The following is a 20,366-nucleotide window of genomic DNA, read 5'->3' as shown; positions in this document are numbered from 1 at the left end:
ATTAAGTCAAAACAGAAAGTGAAACGTACGCCGATGTGTGTAGTATATAGTATACAGTATACAAAATGTATATACACATCGACGTTCGTTTCAATTTATGTTTTGACTTAATTTGATTGAAAATGAATCGTACTGCATGGGAAAAGTTATAGCGGACGGACTATAGCTATGTAATTTCTTTCCGGACAGGGAGGTGCAATTGCTATTTTTGACAGGGTATTTTTTAATATTCAGCTGACACAAACAGCTATCAGTATACTATACGCTTTTTCTCACACTGCAGTTTACCTATAGCGCTTTTCATTCACATGCACGTGTAATTTTTTTGATCACCTCACGGGTAGAAAATTTAACCAAAAAAAACCTGTCTTTTTTAGAATATTTATTTTTAATATTAAAACATACCCTGTCAAAATAGCAATTGCACCCCCCTCTCCGGAAGAAAAGTACATAGCTATACAAGTATAGTTGTATATTTTATACTGGTTAATAGTATGTACAGATTCAGATGCAGTCCCATGCAGTTCAGATGAAAATAATCCTGGGGCGCCCATGTAAGCATATTGCGGAGTTAAAGCCCTCACAAATCGTCTGGCTTGTATATTTTCTTTATATTTGAATATTTAAATTTACTTAAAAATGACGTCAAGGATATTTTTTGTAATCACCCATAATTTTTACCCTTTTTCTAACTTTCGGGGGGATTTTCGTAGAAAATGACACAACATACGACCGAGAACTTTGGATACAAACAAGGGTTATCTATGTCCAGTGGATATAAAAGAAGTGGATTATATGAAATACAATTTAAATATATACTGTATGTTCCTGCGTATTGGTTTCCTATATATATATATATATATATATATATATATATATATATATATATATATATATATATATATATAGTCTAAGAGCTAAATCCGAAAAATCATCGTCATAAGTAATATGGAGTTTGGCATGTGAAATATGTCTATTGTGTATTGATAATTATGACCCCTTTTAGGCTGACACCTCAGTGGATACAGGAAGTAGCAATAAGGGATGAAAGGGGAAAGTTGGTGTAGTCTTTAAAGGTTTTCACCTCCTATTTTGTTAAACCTCCATCGATTTGCATGAAAATTGGTGACCAGTTAGAGCATACCCCAAGAAATAAAAATGATTTGGTGCCAACTTGCACTTTTACCCTGGGGGTGGATACCACCCCTTCTCACGGCTGAAAACTATTTTATTAAAAATAACCCCACAAATCGATACAGGGACAAATTCTAAGTAAAATTTGTTATATCATGTTATTAAAATAAATCAATACTTTTTGAGTTATTAAAGATCAAAGATTTGTCTGTTTAAGAGCCTATGCGTGAAGTTACGGATGATAAAAAGAACATATTAATTAATTGTAGGTTACTAAAATATTATTTTTATATTATATAATAATTAATTATAATAATAATTTCGATATTATAAATTTAGCAAAAGTGTATTCGAATACGTCAAATGTACCCATTATTGGACACCCCCAGTTTCTGGGCATATTCAGTCTATATTGATAGAAAAAATTCAATTAAATATCGAAATAATATAAAAATAATATTTTACTAACATACAATTAATTAATATGTTCTTTTAGGCTATTGATTATGTATTTTAGAAAGGAACTACAACGTTAACAGGGTTTTATTGTTTCATATAGTCAATGGACCTCTATATTTGAAAAAACCGCGGAGTCCTACCATTTAAATTGGTGCGTTTTTGAGAAAGGGGTGAATTAGTCCCTAGGCACAGGGCGAATTAGGGTGAGTTATATGCACATTTAGTGCAAACACATCTATATGAAAATTATTCCAGGTTAAATTTACTATCGAAATATCATATTTTAAAGTCAAAATCATGTTTTTTTACAAAAATATATCCAATAGAAATGCAAGAAAAAAACATGAAAGATAGCAATTTTGTTTTTTGTCCCATAACTTTTTTCCACGGGGATATAGGTATAGGCATTGCTTCACAGAAAAAAAACTTGCATCCTTCCTCTTTAAAATGGCGTTTGGTAGAAGTCCCTGTGATTTGCAATTTCCAAAAGATAATTTTTCAAATTTCGCCACTCACAGCGATTTTGGGATATTTTCCTTGTTACTTCTTAAACATTGTTCTGTAACTTTTTTCTATGCATATCTAGGTATACACAATGGTACATTTAGTAGAAAGAGAAGTCATTTGGCTTTAAAATGTTCTATCGTAGAAGGCCGTATGGCTATATTTAAGCAAGATATGGTTTTTCAAAATTTTATACTTTTAATGATTTTTTATATATTTTACGATTATTTTTAAATTTCTCATTATAACTATTTTTATTGTGTATTTGAGTATATGTATTGTGTGATAAAAAGGAAAGCTCATTTTCTTTACTTAAAAATGGTGTACTATTTTTAAACAAGATATGCTTTTTCAAACTGTGACATATACACATGCAATAGTTGGAACCATATGGAAAACTTTTTTAGTATTAATTTTATGAAAAAAAGTTATTCTTTATAAAATGCTCTGCCTAGTCTGAAACCTAAAATGCGATCATCAGATATAAAATTTTATTAATAGTGTACGAGGTATGTTAAACAATATGAATTTGCTCAGGAGTAAAGTAACTTTATATTTCACAATATCGAAAAATGTTATAAAGAAAAATTATTTGGAATTAAATATTATATTTTAATATGCAATTATACTCTTCCAATTAAAAAAAATTAAAAATTTTAAATTTTTTTCAAATTACGGATACTCCTGGATATCCTACGGATATCTTGTTTAAAAATAGTATTAGATTTTTTTGGAATACCCCATTTTAAAGTAAAGAAAATATGCTGTTTTCTATTATACAATGTATATCCCTAAATGTATAAGAAAAGAAGTCATAAGAAGAAATTTAAAAAATAATCATAAAAAATATCAAAAATCATTAAAAGTATGAGACCTTGAAAAAGCAGAACTTGCTTCAAAATAGGCAAGCAACCTTATATAATAGACCATTTTAAAGGTAATTGACCCCTCTTTCTAATAAATGTACCATTGCATATACCTAGAAATGCGTAAAAAAAAGTTACAGAACAATGTTTGCGAAATATTGGGGAAAATGGTCCAAAAATGCCGTGAGCGGCGCAATTTGAAAAATCCTATTTCGAAAAATATAAATTCTAGAGACTTTGGCTAAACGGCATTTTAAAGAAAAAGAATGTAAGTTAATTTCTGCTGAAGCAATGTCTATACCTATATCCCCGTGGGAAGAAGTTATGGGGCAAAAAACAAAATTGCTTCCTTTCGTGTTGTTTTTTTGCTTTTCTTTTGAATATATTTTTGTAAGTAAAAATATTTTTGACTTTTAAATGTAATATTTCGATAGTAAATTTAACCTGGAACAATTTTCCTGTAGACGTCTTTGTACCAAAAATGCATAGCACTCACCCTAATTCAACCTGTGCCTAGGGACTAATTCACCCATTTCTCAAAAACGCACCCATTTAAATGGTAGCACTCCGCGGTTTTTTAAAACTTAGAGGTCTATTGACTATATGAGACAATAAAATCCCGTTAACGTTGTAGTTCCTTTTAGTTCTCTTATTTTGAACATAATTAATAGCCTATTTTTATCATCCGTAGTCACGCATATGCTCTTAAATACACAAATCATTGATCTTTAATAACTCAAAAAGTATTGATTTATTTTAATAACATGATATAACAAATTTTACTTAAAATTTGTTCCTCTATCGATTTGTGGGATTATTTTTAATAAAATTGTTTTCACCCGCGGGAAGGGGTGGTATTCACCGCCAGGGTAAAAGTGCAAGTTGGCACCAAATCAGTTTTATTTCTTGAGGTATGCTCTAACTAGTCACCAATTTTGATGCAAATCGATGGAGGTTTAACAAAATAGGAGGTGAAAACCTCCTATTTTGAACCTCCTGAAAGGGGTCATAATTGTCAATATACAATAGACACATTTCACAGGAAAAGCTCCATATTACTTATGACAATGATTTTTCGGCTCTAGCTCTCCGTCTAATTCTTTCACGATATTTACAATACTGATGCATTTTTAAACAAGTTGTTTGCTACGTCGTGTTAAATAACAAACTTATGCATCCTTAAAATGCAATAAATATCATGCACTTGTTTAAAATCTACGAACTTTCCTCTGCCAAGGTACGTGTATACAATAAACCTGACAGAAAAACAGACTTGTCAGAAAATCAGAGCCGTATTAACGATTACAACTGAAAGAAATACAACCTCTCCATGATTTGTTTACATGGAATGGAAAACGCCAGATCCCCGTGCAATGTAAATTATTTTGGTTTACGTAAATGCTAAATATACGTATAAAAACATGGATGCCCTTGTCGGCTTCCTAGTGGTGGTTACGAGATCGAAACTGGATGAACACAAACGAGTTTAATAGTGGCGCAATATGGTTTTGTTAAGTTGTGAGTGCACAAGTGACGAAGAAGTGAAGAAAACTAAAAAGATCAGGATGGTTGCCAGGATGATTTATAAGGCAAGTTTGTTTTTAATAAACATCCCATTTAATTTGCAATCTGTAAATTTTACAATTAGCTCGATCAAAGAACACAAAATTTTACGAAAACCTCTAAAAAAATAAAGGAAGGATGAAAATTTGGGAATAGGTAGTTAAAAATTATTATATAAGAAAAAGTTTACAATTATACATCCCCTCCATTTTACAAAAATTGGGAAATACGGGGTGAAAAATATGTTCTCAGGGTGAAAAAATATACGTTCAAAATAAGTCTGGAATTGGATAAAATGCCTAATTCTAAGAAACTTTTGATCTATTGAGATTTTTCACTAAGTCAATACTTTTTGAGTTATTTGCGAGTGAATATGGTCATTTTTAACAAAAAATAAACATGTTTTTGGGCTTTTTTTCGCAGATAACTCAAAAAGTAAGTATTTTAGGGAAAAAAGTATTCTTAGCAAAATATATAGCTTATAAAAAAAAATGAAAAAAACCATGTATGCATAAAGACTCTAGACATATGACTCTAGAAGAAGCAGAGTTGTAGCTAATGAAAACTAGGTTCTTATTCGTCAAATTACAAATCGAATATTTCAACGACAAATAAACAAAAACGGAGCACTTTTCGGGGAAAACTCCTTACAACTTTTTTAAAGTGTTTAAAAAAAGGTTTATTTTTGTTTTTTAAAAAACTTCTAGTATTAAAAGTAAGTGAGTTACGTTCAAAATATTGTTGGTCCTTTTTATTTTTTTGGTAAAAAAATCGCAAAAATCACCCTCTATTTATCTTCCGAAATAAAATTAGGCTGTAGCAACAACGAATTGTTTCGGTCAGCAGTTTCGAAAATACGTACAGTCCTGATGATCGCCAACCTTCGGAACGAAGATGGCACTTGAAGAAGAAATAAAATTAATCGTTACCGCTTCACTAGTTATTTAAGTTCCTCGCGAAGTAGAACGAGTGTGTAGTGACGGTACTTCGGACTTCGGTCAAATTTGGCGAAGTAACTTCCCCGAGAGTGTGGTGGTCGCTTAGGATTTTGATATTTGAACGGGATGCTGTCCTTCACAATTTCATTCTGTAGTTAAACTATTTAGATGGGAAACCACAATTAAATTGAAAAAAAAATTATTTTTAATAAATAAAATTATTTTTTTTTTCAATTTAATTGTTGTTTTAGCTAAAGCCCCATGGTATGTGTCAAACCAAACCCTTCATGCAGACCTCAACATCCCCTTCATCAATGATGTGATTGCTGACCACTCCAGAAGGTACATGAATCGCAGCACAGACCATCCAAACCATCTCATAGATGAATTATTCAACCCCCCACTGGTTGACAGACGTCTGAAAAGACTTTGGCCAGAAGACCTAGCTGCTAGGTAAATTCCAGAGAGTCGTCAATGGACGACACCTGCCACAAGCCAAGAACATACATTATATTTACTTATTACTGTATTGAAGTAGATTGTAAATAAGCAATAAATAAATAAATAAAAAAAAATAAAAAAAAAATTTAATTGTGGCTTATTGACATCTAACTATTTAATTATAAAAATGCCACAAGGAAATAGCTTCAGAACAACATTAACTCTGTAGCTTCATGTTGGCTTTAGGATGACTTTGTAAATTAGCAATTGATTGATAACTGTTAATTGTGATTAACGACCTAAGGTCCAATACAATTTGCTAAGTTTTGAGGCCAGTTACTTTCTCTTAGCAAATATATGTTTCCTCCAAGTTTATCGCCGGTCGAGATGGATTTTCAGATATTTTGCATCTTCTTTTTGTTGCAAGAACTGAGCATTTAATACCAGAATTGCACATGCACAAGTACCTCTTCATAGGGTTAGTGCGCCAGGTTTTTGCCCAGATGTTATAACAAGGAAATAACATAAGTTTTCAATTAAAAATTCTTTTGGAACTGTTTCTTTTTCACATTTATGGTGTATGTTAATTGTTTTTGTTAGCATGTATGCTTTAGATTAGATTATTAGATCATCATAGATTCAAAAGTGGACACAAAACCAATCTCAAATAGAATATTTCATGACAAGAAAAGAAGATATACGTGAATGTAAGAACTGCATGGTAATAGTCAGACATTAAACCAACAACTTCTGTTCAAAAAATTAAAAAAAAAAAATATTTAGAAAAACGAAAACTGGTATATAAAAATTATACGTTTATTTATCTTCCAGAGCTAAATCGATTTCATCAATTGCGAATTTATAGCACCGGTCATATGCCTCCGTTTTGGGTAGGCCATTGGTTATTTTTATCGCATAACATTTTGTCTTTATTTTTTAAGCATTTTTGACACTAGATTATGAATTTATGAGGTATTCTAGTAGTAAAGGTTACTCTTGGTTTAAATCGGTAAAATACACCGTTCTTTTTTGAAATTTTTTTTCCATTTTTTTTTAATTTCGGAAAACGAAAAATTTTCAAATCGATTTTTCTACAAAACTGTATATCCTACCGACTTAAAGCAAGAATACCTTTTAGTACTAGAATACCTCACAATTTATTAATCCAAAGTAATGGTAAGTACCGTCAAAAATGTCTAAAAGTAAAAATAAAACAGTTATGCGATAAAATAACCGTTGGCCTAGGCAAAACGGATGCCTCTTACCGGTATTTGCAATTGATGGAATCGATTTATCTCTGGAAGATAAATAAACGTATAATTTTTTAAATACCAGTTTTCGTTGTTTTAAATAGAAGCGTTCTGGGGGTATTAAAAAACTAATTACAAGGCGCCATCTTCAAAGAGCTCTAACTCCCATTTTCAGACTAGGTCAATTGTCTTAAACTTATCGGAGGAATCTCCAGGTTTCTTCTGCCAGAAGAGTTTCTGGACACCCTGTATAAGAATTTTACATAGTTTTATACTCAAACACAAAATACATCAATCATTTTGAAGATAGTGGCAAACATAAGCAGCACTGATACGTTTTGTTCAAGCATTAAAACATAAAGTACATCAACACCAATACGAACATATTTTTCGAGATATTTTAGTAGAAATGCATGAGAGAAATAAATATTTCGCTCGGGTTATTTATCATAAATGTGTCCGCGTGTTTGATTCGGAAATCGGGCTATTAATTCGAATCCACTTTGCGAAAATATTTTGTTTGCAATTTTGTAAGTAAGTCATATGATGTAGACGTAGAATTTGTTAGAAAATTGTCCCTTTTTAAGGCAAATCTATATATATATTTTCACAGATTTGCTAGGTGCTTAAATTAGACATAAAGAAGTAAACAAAAGTGGTGGTATTTAGAAAAAACACTAAGAGTCTATAAGAAAAATAAATATTTCATTGATTCGTAAATTACAATCCAAATCGAGTGAGTGGTAATATGATATGATAAAGTGATCAACATGATATGATAACAAAGATCTACGTCCTAATAGTCCGTTCGCTGACTGTAAAATGTTGCAAAACCTCTAAACTTTAAAGAACCGCTTGGATTGACATGAAATTTGGCAGACACATAGCTAACAAGTCAAAGAATAAAAGTGATATTGTGCTGAGGTGTGCTTTGGTCTGGGGTGAGTTTCACCCATTCTCGGGGGTGAAAAACTATACGTCCAAAATATGTCCGAAAGTGGATAAACTGACTAATTTTAACTATACTATAACTAATTTTATTCTATAGAGTTTTTTCACCAAGTCAATACTTTTCGAGTTATTTGCGAGTAAATACAGTGGAACCTCGATAACTCGGATTAATCGGGACCACGGCCGATCCGGGTTATCGAAAATCCGGGTTAGCCGGAGAATACAGTAAAAATTAATAAATAACCTCCATTACAATTACAAAAACATGAAACACATATGCACAGTACACATCTAAATTACGTATAGTTGTATAGAGTGTAGAGTTTTGTTCATTTCTTGGTAAAAAACTCAGTCATACTGTAGAGATGTACCGACACCATAATATGGTAGGTCTGGATCCTGCGTACAAAAAAAAATTGATAAATAGCAAGCTGAAAATTTGTTATTAGCTTAAGGGTGTCTAGTCGGACAAACATTAATATATGGGAACACTGGAACAGGGGAAGTTTTAACTGTGGAACAGGTTAAAAATTTGGAACGGTCAGACCACGAAAACGGCACATGTATTTTTTCCGACAGAACAGACTTAAACTCGCCGAACAGAGATTAAACTCTCATGCAAAAATCAGACTGCTATTTATCACCAAATTGGCGTTTTAATGAGTGGAACATGTAGAATATGTCAAATGACAGGAATTATGACAGGTGATAAATAGCAGTCTGATTTTTGCATGAGAGTTTAATCTCTGTTCGGAGAGTTTATGTCTGTTCTGTCGGACAAAACAAATGTGCCATTTTCGTGTTCTGACCGTTCCAAATATTTGACCTGTTCCACAATTAAAACTGCCCCTGTTCCAGTGTTCTCATATATCAAAGTTTATCCGATTAGACACCCTTAAGCTATTAATAAATTTTTAGCTTGCTATTAATCAACTTTTTTTTCATACGCGGGATCCAGACCTATGGTAGCATAATATCATATTATGATGCTGCAATAAATTTATTTTAAAGATTCGTCTTTATCAATCCTACTTAATGTTTCTAGTTTCTTTTCCATTGTCACTGCAACATTTTTACGTTTTGTTACCATTATGTAGACAAAGCAAACACAATCTGAAGCACGATTACATTACAGAACGGAAGTGATTAATAGGCTGTACTACACACAATACAAGAATTTTTAAATAGTCACGTCTTTTTTAAACAATGCTAAGACAGTTTGACATAAATAAAGAAAAAGGAATACAGACAGGTGTCTGTTCTTTCCGATAAGCTGAGACGGTCGCTCTGGCTGCCGCCGTGTGCATGAATCATTTTTACTATTGTACTTATGTGTTCAAATTACACAAATACACATTATCTCTGAAATATTATTTGGCCTACATACATTTTTATTTGATAAAATTGTTAAATTGTTTATTTGTTAAATTTTTGTCTGATGAAAATCGGTCCGGGTTAGCCGGACTTCCGGGTTATCGGGGGCCGACTTATCGGGGTTCCACTGTATGTTCATTTTAAACAAAAGAATCACGTTTTTAGACGGTTTATCGCAAATAACTCAAAAAGTAAGAAATTTGTCGAAAAAACATTCTTACCAAAAATATAGCCTGTATAAAAATAGACCTAGTAGAAGCAGAGTTATAGCTAATGAATAATAGGTTCATATTCGTAAAATGACAAATAGAATATTTCAACGTGAAATAACCAAAAAAATTAGCAATTTTGGGGAAAACTTGTTACAACTTTTTTAAAGTGTTTAAAAAAAGCTTTATTTTTGTTTTGTAAAATAAATTTCTAGCATGAAGAAGTAAGCTAGTTACGCTCAAAATAAACTTGAAAATTCTTGGTAAAAAAATCGGGAAAATCACCTCCTAATTAGCATCTCAATTGAACTTAATCGTTACCACTTCACAAGTTGCTTTAAACACGTGTTTGTATTGTTTATAATATGATATGTAAGTTTCATTGGTTCAAAGTACTTATTTTTGAAAGGGCTGTAGTTGAAAGGGCTTGAACGAGTCACTAATCACAAGTGTATGCAAATTTAGAAACACTAAATCTTATCAGAAAAGCAAAGCCGACTTTTTTTATTGTTTGAGATTTTTGGTATCACTAATAATTTTTAAGTTATTTGGAAAAACGCATTTTTTTAAATTTTGTTTCAAAATTTAATAAACATTTTTACCCAGTACTTTAAAACTACTTGATATATCCTTGTCATACTTGGCAAAAAGTGTAGGTACCGTACACCCTACTAAATTATGAATTAGCAAATAATGTTTCTGGCTACTACCAGAGGCGTACGACAGGGGGTAGTGAACGGTTTACTTTTCTAAAATTCTACGCCATTGGCGGAATTGCTATTTTAGTGTAATATTTCGATTCTTCAATACTTTATATGTAAATAATATACTCTTCATTTATAATGATAAAATAATTAGTTTTCGAAATATTTGAAGTTAAAAATGAAAGAGCACAATACATTAATCAAAATAGCTGTGTCGTTTTATTTTCAACTCCAAGTATTTCAAAAACTATTGACTTTATCGTTACGAATAAACAGAAAAATTATTTTGAATTAAATTAACTGACACAAAAAGAAGAATGTATGTAATTTATTTAATTCAAAATACATTCTACTGCTGTCATGAAACAGAAAAAAAAATGTGTATTTGATAAATAAACATTGCTTTTCGCTTAAATTCAATGTTCTCCTAAAAAGTTAAATTTAGTAAAAATTAATAACAAATATCCATTTTCATTTATTTTGCAATTTGCCAAACAACAAATTTACTTTTTAACATTTAAAATCGGCATTTTGAAGCTGTTTCAATGTTCTAAAAAATAAAATTTTGGAATTTTATGTCAACTATTTAGCTGTTTAATGGGGTAAAAAATGGTTAATAAAAAAATTGTTAATCATTAAAAAACGGACGCGAACTCTAGGCAGGAAATAGGGCTTTTTATTCACAGTCATTTGTTTCGAGCTTCTGTCAAATGTCGTATAATCCGTGTATATTAATGTTATATACAGATTATACAACACATGACAGAAGCTCGAAACAAATGACAATCGATGAAAAGCCAGGTAGGTTTTCTTCCTATAGGTCTACAATAACTAAAGAAGTAGTCAGCTACCTGGATATTTGAGTGTCCTGAGAAAATCCTTATTTCTCTGGACTAAAAGTGTAGTTGAGCATTTCTATACTTTTATGTTGTCTCTATCAAATCTGTATACAGGCAATAATGAATCGGTGATATCTTATCCAAGAAGTGATATTTCTGCAGTCGAATTAGTCTAAAATAATTGCGAAGCTTGCGGGTAATAAATTTCCAGCCAGTTTGAAGAAAATAAAACTGTCAAGAAACAGTGCCGATGACCGGCTCGTGTCTTATTACTCAGTGTCACTTTGTATTTACATTAAATGTACTGCACACAACGTAAATATGCCATTGGTTGTGATTTATGATAAGAAACTATTCGATTTCCGATGTTTTTGTCGCCAAAATAAGTTCAGAAGGGATTACGAAAGTCGAGAGTGGTGTTTGTAGTGAATTGTTAGTGGAAATTACAACAAGTAGCCAAAACAATTGGCAAGCCTTTTCCTTTGTGTTTTATTTTTTCTAAAATAAGTTAAATTGCAAACCGACAAGTTTTATATAAGTATTAAAAACATTATATCCACAATAGATTAGGAATATTTAGATTTCTTACCTTCAAAAAAAGACGGGATGTGATGTATTGTTTATACTATGTTTTACCGCTAGCTAGAATAGTGTATTGTACAAGTGAGAAAAAATACATATTTCTCACGAGCGCAGAAGTTTGTTGCGCCACAAATCAAGCGAGGGAGAATTATATCATTTTCTCATGTATTGTACACATTTCTTTCTTTTTCTCTGGATGCGGTTTTGTCAAGAGTTCAAACTTCAAAATTAAACAATTTAGGTGCTTATATTATATGCATAAATTGAAGTAAAATACATGTACATCTATTTATTATTCATAAAATTTATATACTTACGTTATTTATTTAAAATTCTAATTAAAAGTTATTGTCGAACAGTTTTGAAAGGTAATTCCTGGTAAGTTTTGCTTCAGCAGATTTTATTCGACAACATTAATTGTGTTTGTATTGTGCATGTTACCATGGAAACGGCGATCATATATGGAAAACCGTACAAGAGCCCGTGAGCAAAAATATTTCTCACTGCAATGGCCGACTTTTCTCACTGCATGAGAAATTGTTCGTTTTTGAATGTATGTAAGTAGTGAGAGAAGTTGCACATTGTATAGCATCCATAGAAAAAATACTTTCCGGGATGCTACTCTCCTTCTGTTAATAACTGGTTGTATTTTTCTTCTTTAAGAAAAAACACTAAAATGTGGTATATACAGTATGGTGCATATGGAAGGAATAAATTCGTTATTTCGTAACTCGGCGACTTTAACCCTGAAGCAATCGCGCCGTGAGAAAAAATCTGACATTTTATCCTTTTCGCCTGGATGTCTTCCTCTGTAGGTACTCTTTGTGCCTTTCGTACCTACTTTACCAGTCAGTTTGATTTCTTGTTATAGATAATCGATTTGAGTAATTCCAATGTGATACAAAATCTAGGTATGGGATAGAAAAGTTTATTTGAAGAAATAGTATTTTTTATTCTTGTTAATGGCGGCAGAGTCGTTTTTGTAATAATTTATTTAATTATACAGTGCGTCCATAAATTAACGCATAAATTCATTATTTGGTAAACCGGCGATATTAAGGAAAAATCCCGAAGCAGGTCGATTTTTATTTTTAAATTCCGATTTTTTGACATATATATCATACTAGTGACGTCATCCATCTGGGCATGATGACGTAATCGAGGTTTTTTAAATGAAAATAGGGGTCATGTGATAGCTCATTTGAAAGGGTATTCAATTCTCTATTCAGTAATATAAACATTAACACATTTATTTATACAAGGTGTTCAAAAAAACATTTTTTTAATTAAAATAATTGAGACAAAAAGAAGAATGTATGTAATTTATTTAATTCAAAATACGTTTTACTGTTGTCAGAAAACAGGAAAAAAATGTTTATTTGACAAATAAATATTGTTTTTCGCTTAAATTCAATATTAAAGCTGCCACCCACCTGCCTCTTGGCAGTTTGAACATTTCGTTTACACGAAAATCAATGTTTATTTGTCAAATAAAATTTTTTTCTCTTGACTGACAGTAGTAAAATGCATTTTGATTTAAAATAAATTACATATATTCTTCTTTTTGTCTCACTTATTTTAATTAAAAAAATGTTTTTTGAACACCATGTATAAATAATTATGTTAATGTTTATATTATTGGATAGAGAATTAAATACCCTTTCAAATGAGCTATCACATGTCCCCTGTTCCCATTTAAAAAAAATCATCGATTACGTCATCACGCCCAGATGGATGACGTCACGAGGATGATATATATGCCAAAAAATCGTAATTTAAAAATAAAAATCGACCTATTTCGGCATTTTTCTTTAAAGTCGCCGGTTTACGAAATAACGAATTGATGCGTTACTTTATGGACGCACTGTAGAGTAATTTCCACACACTTTAACATACAGTGATGAGGGCGCTAATAACCCGCAAAATAACGCAAAATTTGGAAAGCATGTTAAGTTATGAGATGAACAGAAATGAAACTAATAGAGTAGGGAAATTTAGCGATAAAAACCAATAATTATTTTTTTTTAAATGACTGGCAGAGCCAATTAGCCAGATAATTATTATTAATCATAATAATCCTATTTATATCATTGTTTCCCACCTGTAGACGTATAGAACGAGTTTGGCAACTGCCACTGTGACAGTGACAATTTTAGTTCACATACTCCTCTGATACGTCTAAAGGTAGGAAAAAATAAATAGAATGTGAATTTATAGGTTTTATGGGTTTATGGAAAAATCCCGAAACAGGCCGATTTTTATTTTCAACTTTTTTTCAAAAAAGGCCGATTTTTCTACATTAGGTATATCATACTAGTGACGTCATTCATCTGGGCGTGATAACGTAATCAATGATTTTTTAAATGAGAATAGGGGTCGTGTGCTAGCTAATTTGATAAGTTATTGAATTCTATATTCAGTAATATAAACAGTAACATAATTATTTATACCGGGTGTTCACAAAAAAATTGAAACAAATTAATTGAAAAAAAAAAGAAGAACGTATGTAATTTATTTAATTCAAAATACATTTTATTGTTGACAGAAAACAGAAAATAGCTATTTGTATAACAAGGGAGGAAAGTGCTACTTTTCCTCCCGAGAATGAAGTTTCCTCCGGAGAAACGAGTTATCATTCGAGGGAGGAAAAGGCACTTAACTCCCATGTTATACATATGATTTTTCCACCTTCCTCAAATATCAAGTAATTTTTAAATTTTTAGATAATTTATTTATGTAACTAACTGACAAAATTTATTAGAACACTAAAACTAACAAGTAGGTACAGTATAACTGTCAACTGTAAAATATAAGCAGGGTTGCAAAAAACATGTTTTTTTTAATTTTAAACAAAACACACGTTTTTTTTTTGTTTTAAACGTTTTTTTTTTTGTTTTAAACATTTTTTTTTGTTTTTAAATTGTATGTTTTAAACAAATAAAACTTGTTTAAAACACATGTTTTTTTGTTTTAAACGTTTGTTTTTGCTTTAAAAATGTTTTTGTTTTTAAATTTTATATTTTAAACAAATAAAACTTAGAAGAAAACAGTGTTTAAATCATATTTTCCTAAACATAATATTATTTGAAAGTGTTTGATCTATTATTATTAATCTACTGAATAATAGATAAGAAAACCAACTGCAAAATTAGGAGCTACTGCCTGGGGAACCCCAGACTATTCACTATTTATAAATCCGCATTACAAGTTGGCTATTGCAATAATGTCCATTGTCAGTTATTTTGTGCTGTTTCTGGTGGTGCTTAGTGTTTTTTTTTTAAACATGCAAATGATTTGGTGACCCCAGCTCATTTTTTGGCAAATTTGCTTAATCATCGCTTTATTGAAAATAAACTTATCATCCATCCATTATAAATTATCATCCAGAAGCATTTTAGATTATTATTATTACCAGGCAAAGTGTGTACCCTTTACTCCATATGTTGTTCTGAAGCTATTTTCTTGTGGCATTTTTACAATGTTAACTATTTATAATGGGAAATAAGCCACAATATTATTAAAAAATGATTTTTATTAACGTTTCGACGCCCAAATCGGGTGCCGTTATCAAAATACAAAATACTATTGATAAATATTGTCAAAATACAAAATAGAGTAGTATTTTGTATTTTGACAACGGCACCCGATTTGGGCGTCGAAACGTTAATAAAAATCATTTTTTAATAATATTGTGGCTTATTTCCCATTATAAATAGTTAAAACTTTACTCCATATGTTTTCTAAACACCTATATTGAGAATGTAAAACCATTGGCATGGTGGCGTTCTAAGAAAAATATAAATAGGTGTAATACAGCATTGAAACGTGCTCAACAGTTTCACACTGCTGTTGCATCGTCAGCCAACATAGAAAGACTCTTCTCTTCATAATGTTTACCATTCCAAACTACGTAATCGGCTAGGCAATGTCAAAGCTGCTAAGTTGGTTTCAATTTTTATAGAGCTTAATTCCATCAGTGATGACGTGACTGATTTAAATTACAAGATTACTATGAATCTGAAACAGTTTTGTGAAATTGATTAACTCTTCTTTGCAAAATATTTTCAGTTTTCCATTTTTTTTTGTGTTCATATTATTAATAAATAAATAATATATGTGTTAAAAAGTTTATATAACGTATTTGAGAATATTTTTGATGTTATATTAATAAAGAAAATGAAAAAAAAGGACTTGTTTAATTTAAGTGTTTTAAACAAAAACTGTTTTAAGCATAAGCAAACGTTTAAAACATGTTTAAAACAGTTGATTAAAACAAAATGTTTAAAACAAAACAACCCTAAATATAAGTCAAATTATTAAAGTAAACATTGTTAAATCAAAATAACAATTCACTGTTTTTACCATTCTGCAAAATTCAGGGTGCTCTATAAATAAACGTTAAAATGTATAGATACTTACGTAATAGATAATAGAATATTGTATAGGGCGTCAATAAGTTATTTCATCAACGACATACCATGACGCCACTTTTACTTTTCCTCCCTAATGGAGGAAAATACGACTTTGCTCCCTACAATCAGGTCAGGAAAAGTATACTTTCGGTAGAGGTAGGTGAAAAAAATGTTTATCTGACAAATAAACATTGCTTTTGGCTTAAATTAAATGTTCAAACTGCCAAGAGGCAGGTGGGTGGCAGTTTGCAATTTTTTTTTGTCACTCTATAAATAATGATATTAATGTTTCTATCACTGAATAGAGAATTGAAAAACCTTTGAAATAAGCTACCACACGTCCCCCAAAAAATCATCGAATACGTCATCACGCTCAGATGGATGACGTCACTAGTATGAAATATATGCCAAACATTTTGTAATTTAAAAATAAAAATCGACTTGTTTCGGAATTTATCTCCAAAATAGTCCATTTTAGAGAAACGGAATTTATTCCATAAATTTGCCCCTCTCTGTATAGTGCATAATATGCAATATGGATTATGATATTATCATAATACCCCTTTATATTTATGATTAGAAGGGTTAATAATCGCTACACCGCTCTCCCACCAATTTTCCTAAACGTTAACTTCTTGTGACTGGAGTTGTTCCACGATTTATTAATAGAAGAGATATGGTCCAAGAAGTACGAGGCAGACGCTTGATGCGTAAAGCAGCAAAGGCGACATTGAATTTTGGATGAGACAACGTGTTCTTTGCCGAAAATAAATTTTATGTGTCTGTTAAAAGCAGAGACTAAGTGCCTTTGGAACATCTTTAAATATATTTGAAGCGTAGGAAATGTATTTAGAAAAACGCGATATCGTATGTGTATATTGATGAAAAAACTAAGATACGTTTTTCGTATAGGAGCAATAGATTATAGATAAATGAGAATAATCACAACCATCGAGAGAAATGTAAATAATTTGTTTGTCATATTTGCCTATGCCTTTCTGCATTCTGCTCAATAATTGCATCTGGAAAAAGCTTTTATAATAAATGATGACAACATATTCTCTAACTGTAGAGATTGCTTAATTAACTGGTACATACACATATCCATTGCCGTGCGCTTTTTTATGGTTGGGGAAATAGATTACATCAGTCTTCCTTTAGCGGAGATATAACTTGTTGCAACTCGTTCTTCAAGGTAAGGTCTATGAAAAAAAGAGACAGGGAAAAGAATAATTTTTTTGCTTCAAAACCTGAGAAAAGGGCTTAACACCTTTGCAATGGGACTATTTCTAATGGGTCTTCCTAGAGATCTTCAAAATCTCTTTATAACAAAAAACAGGATCAATTTTATATTATTCTTCCAGGAGAGCCGTGCTTAAAACGTAAATTTCCTACTGTAACTATTATTTCCGTTTGTCGTTTATGAGTCCCTTCTTGTATGTTGGCTTCAGTTTCTTTTTTATTTGACTTTTTCTCCGGTTTTATTCTTTTCTCGACTAAGAATCGGTGCTCTAATGTCTCTTCCAATGCTTCTTCATTCAATTTTTTGCGCCTTTTATTTTCATTGAATTTTTGTAAATATGTACGATTTTTATTTTTATGCTATACTGCAAAAGGTGCTTAAGAGTAGACACCGGCAGTGAACATAAATACCAGTAGTTAAAATTAAAGACGACGTACCAAACAATCAAGAAAAGGGCAAAAAAGAAGAATATATTATGTAGGGCTACTCCAAGAGAAAGCCGTAGCAGAACAATAATTAAAGAGAAGAATATATCGCTGGTCCAGAAGAAGAATGACGTAACTACAAAAAGCCAAATTTTTCAGGAGAGCAAAAAAATTTTAAAATATTTAAAATAGGAATTAAATGAGGAGTAATCTTCCAGAAGCATTGGTATGGCGTTTATTCTTACAATGATGGCTTTTATTTTTATCCCTGTTGTTCGAATTTCATTATCTTAATTTAATCCCCCCATTTTTCTACAAAATCTACAGTTGTGTCATTTATAACCTAACAATTTTTGTATACAAATAAAAAGAATGTGTGTGTACTTCGTAAGCACGTAAGAAGTTATACTTCTATTATAATATAATCTAACTTCATATTATGATTTCAACAAAATCAATATACCTATCTACTTTAAACAGTTTTTTGTATTGTATTTAAATATTAAACTAATTTTAGAAATAACAAAAAGAATACCAAAAATAAAAAAAAAAATATATGACTTTGTCCGGATTTGAACAGGGGACCTCTCGATCCCTAGGCGAAGGCTCTACCGATCAGCTACGACCGTTTTTGTATTAAGTCGATCATTTCCCGGACATAATTACAATCACGGTGGCAGATACATTAATTGAAAATGAACATTTTCATTAATACTTATTAGGAGGAAGACAAAAGCAGCAGGCAAATGAAGAAGAGATCGGATACCAAATGAGAGAATACGAGAAATGATGGGAGTCACAAATACAATAATTGATGACATAAAAACAAAACAACTAGTATGGTACGGCCATGTACAGAGAATGCCAGATGACAGGAACCCTAGGCAGATTTTGGCATGGAAACCACAAGGGAGAAGAAAAAGAGGAAGGCAGAGAAGAAGCTGCAGGGAGGGAATTGAAAAAGAACTAGAGGAAAGAGAAATCCCTCCAGGTTTATGGTTAAACAGAGAAGAATGGCGGTTAGGAGTCGGAAGGCGTCGGAGAATGCTGTAAACCGATAGTAGTAGTAGGAGGAAGACAAATCCACAGGCATAAAAATTATGTTGTTCTGAAGCTATTTTCTTGTGGCATTTTTATAATTAAGTATATTCAAATGGGAAATAAGCCACAATTTTACCTAAAATGATTTTATTAACGTTTCGACGCCCAAGTCGGGTGTCGTTGTCAAAATACAAAATAATACTAAATAAACAAAAATGTTGTTGCTTAATAAAAAATTCTTCTAATAATTTATTTAATCTTACTCATTTATATCGGCAATTCAGACACGTATTATACATTTTAAAGTAGACGACTTTAAAATGATATTGCCAATATTGATGAGTTGCGTTCCTGGGACGACTTTACTAAAAGATAGTTCATTCGATTACATGAAATCAATCCCAACTCAAGAACATCCGCCACAAAAAATCATAGCATGTGATCTGTCTTTAAAAAAACAACCAAATGCAACGGTGGCACTGAGATTCTCGCGTTAGAGATTCCATAGTAAATTACGAGGGAAAACCAGGAAAAACCTCGTGATACTATCCTGACATCGTAAGTATTTGGGTTTACAATTAGTTTACTCTTAAAAATAATACCAAATTCTGACTTGATATTTTAAATTTTAAATAATACTAAAATACTAAATATGCACTAACTCGATATGTTACTGATTTACTAATTGTGGTATTTTCTTTCTATTAAATATATAGGAAGTAAATTAAATTAAATTAAATTCCTCCATATTAAAGGAGGAAGTCAATAGAAAGAAAATACCACAATTAGTAAATCAGTAACATATCGAGTTAGTGCATATTTAGTATTTTAGTATTATTTAAAATTTAAAATATCAAGTCAGAATTTGGTATTATTTTTAAGAGTAAACTAAATGTAAACCCAAATACTTACGATGTCAGGATAGTATCACGAGGTTTTTCCTGGTTTTCCCTCGTGATTTACTATGGAATCTCTAACGCGAGAATTTCAGTGCCACCGTTGCATTTGGTTGTTTTTTTAAAGACAGATCACATGCTATGATTTTTTGTGGCGGATATTCTTGAGTTGGGATTGATTTCATGTAATCGAATGAACTATCTTTTAGTAAAGTCGTCCCAGGAACGCAACTCATCAATATTGGCAATATTGTCGTCTAACTTTAAAATGTATAATACGTGTCTATATTAAAGTCGTCTACTTTAAAATGTAAAATACGTGTCTGAATTGCCGATATAAATGAGTCAGATTAAATAAATTATTAGAAGAATTTTTTACTAAGCAACAACATTTTTGTTTATTTAGTATTATTTTGTATTTTGACAACTGTAAGGAATGTTGAAGGGTTGGTATACAATTAACCCTTATAGTCAGTATTTAAATAATTACTGCTTCATCTGCTACAACATACTTTATTTACCAGTCTTTGAAGTG

At 31.1% G+C, this 20,366-nt stretch overlaps 1 protein-coding gene across 6 annotated transcripts in view; it reads left to right on the top strand.

The window, feature by feature from the left end:
• Positions 1-20,366, top strand: part of LOC114328837 (tropomodulin) — a 386,380-nt gene that overhangs the window by 108,360 nt on the left and 257,654 nt on the right. For 5 of the 6 annotated variants that reach the window (XM_050657613.1, XM_050657614.1, XM_050657611.1 and 2 more), the window contains exon 1: positions 4,411-4,552. The exons of the other annotated variant lie outside the window; for it this stretch is intronic. In XM_050657613.1, the coding sequence (XP_050513570.1) occupies positions 4,466-4,552 (87 nt within the window). In that variant the 5' untranslated portion in view covers positions 4,411-4,465. Of the gene's footprint in view, positions 1-4,410; positions 4,553-20,366 lie in introns of those variants that run through there. 6 annotated transcript variants of the gene reach the window in all.

Source organism: Diabrotica virgifera, chromosome 8 (genome assembly GCF_917563875.1).
Source record: "Diabrotica virgifera virgifera chromosome 8, PGI_DIABVI_V3a".
In the NCBI taxonomy this organism is placed as follows: Eukaryota; Metazoa; Arthropoda; class Insecta; order Coleoptera; family Chrysomelidae; genus Diabrotica; species Diabrotica virgifera.
The sequence above is the reverse complement of the archived record's forward strand: the minus strand, read 5'-3'. Positions and strand labels throughout refer to the sequence as shown.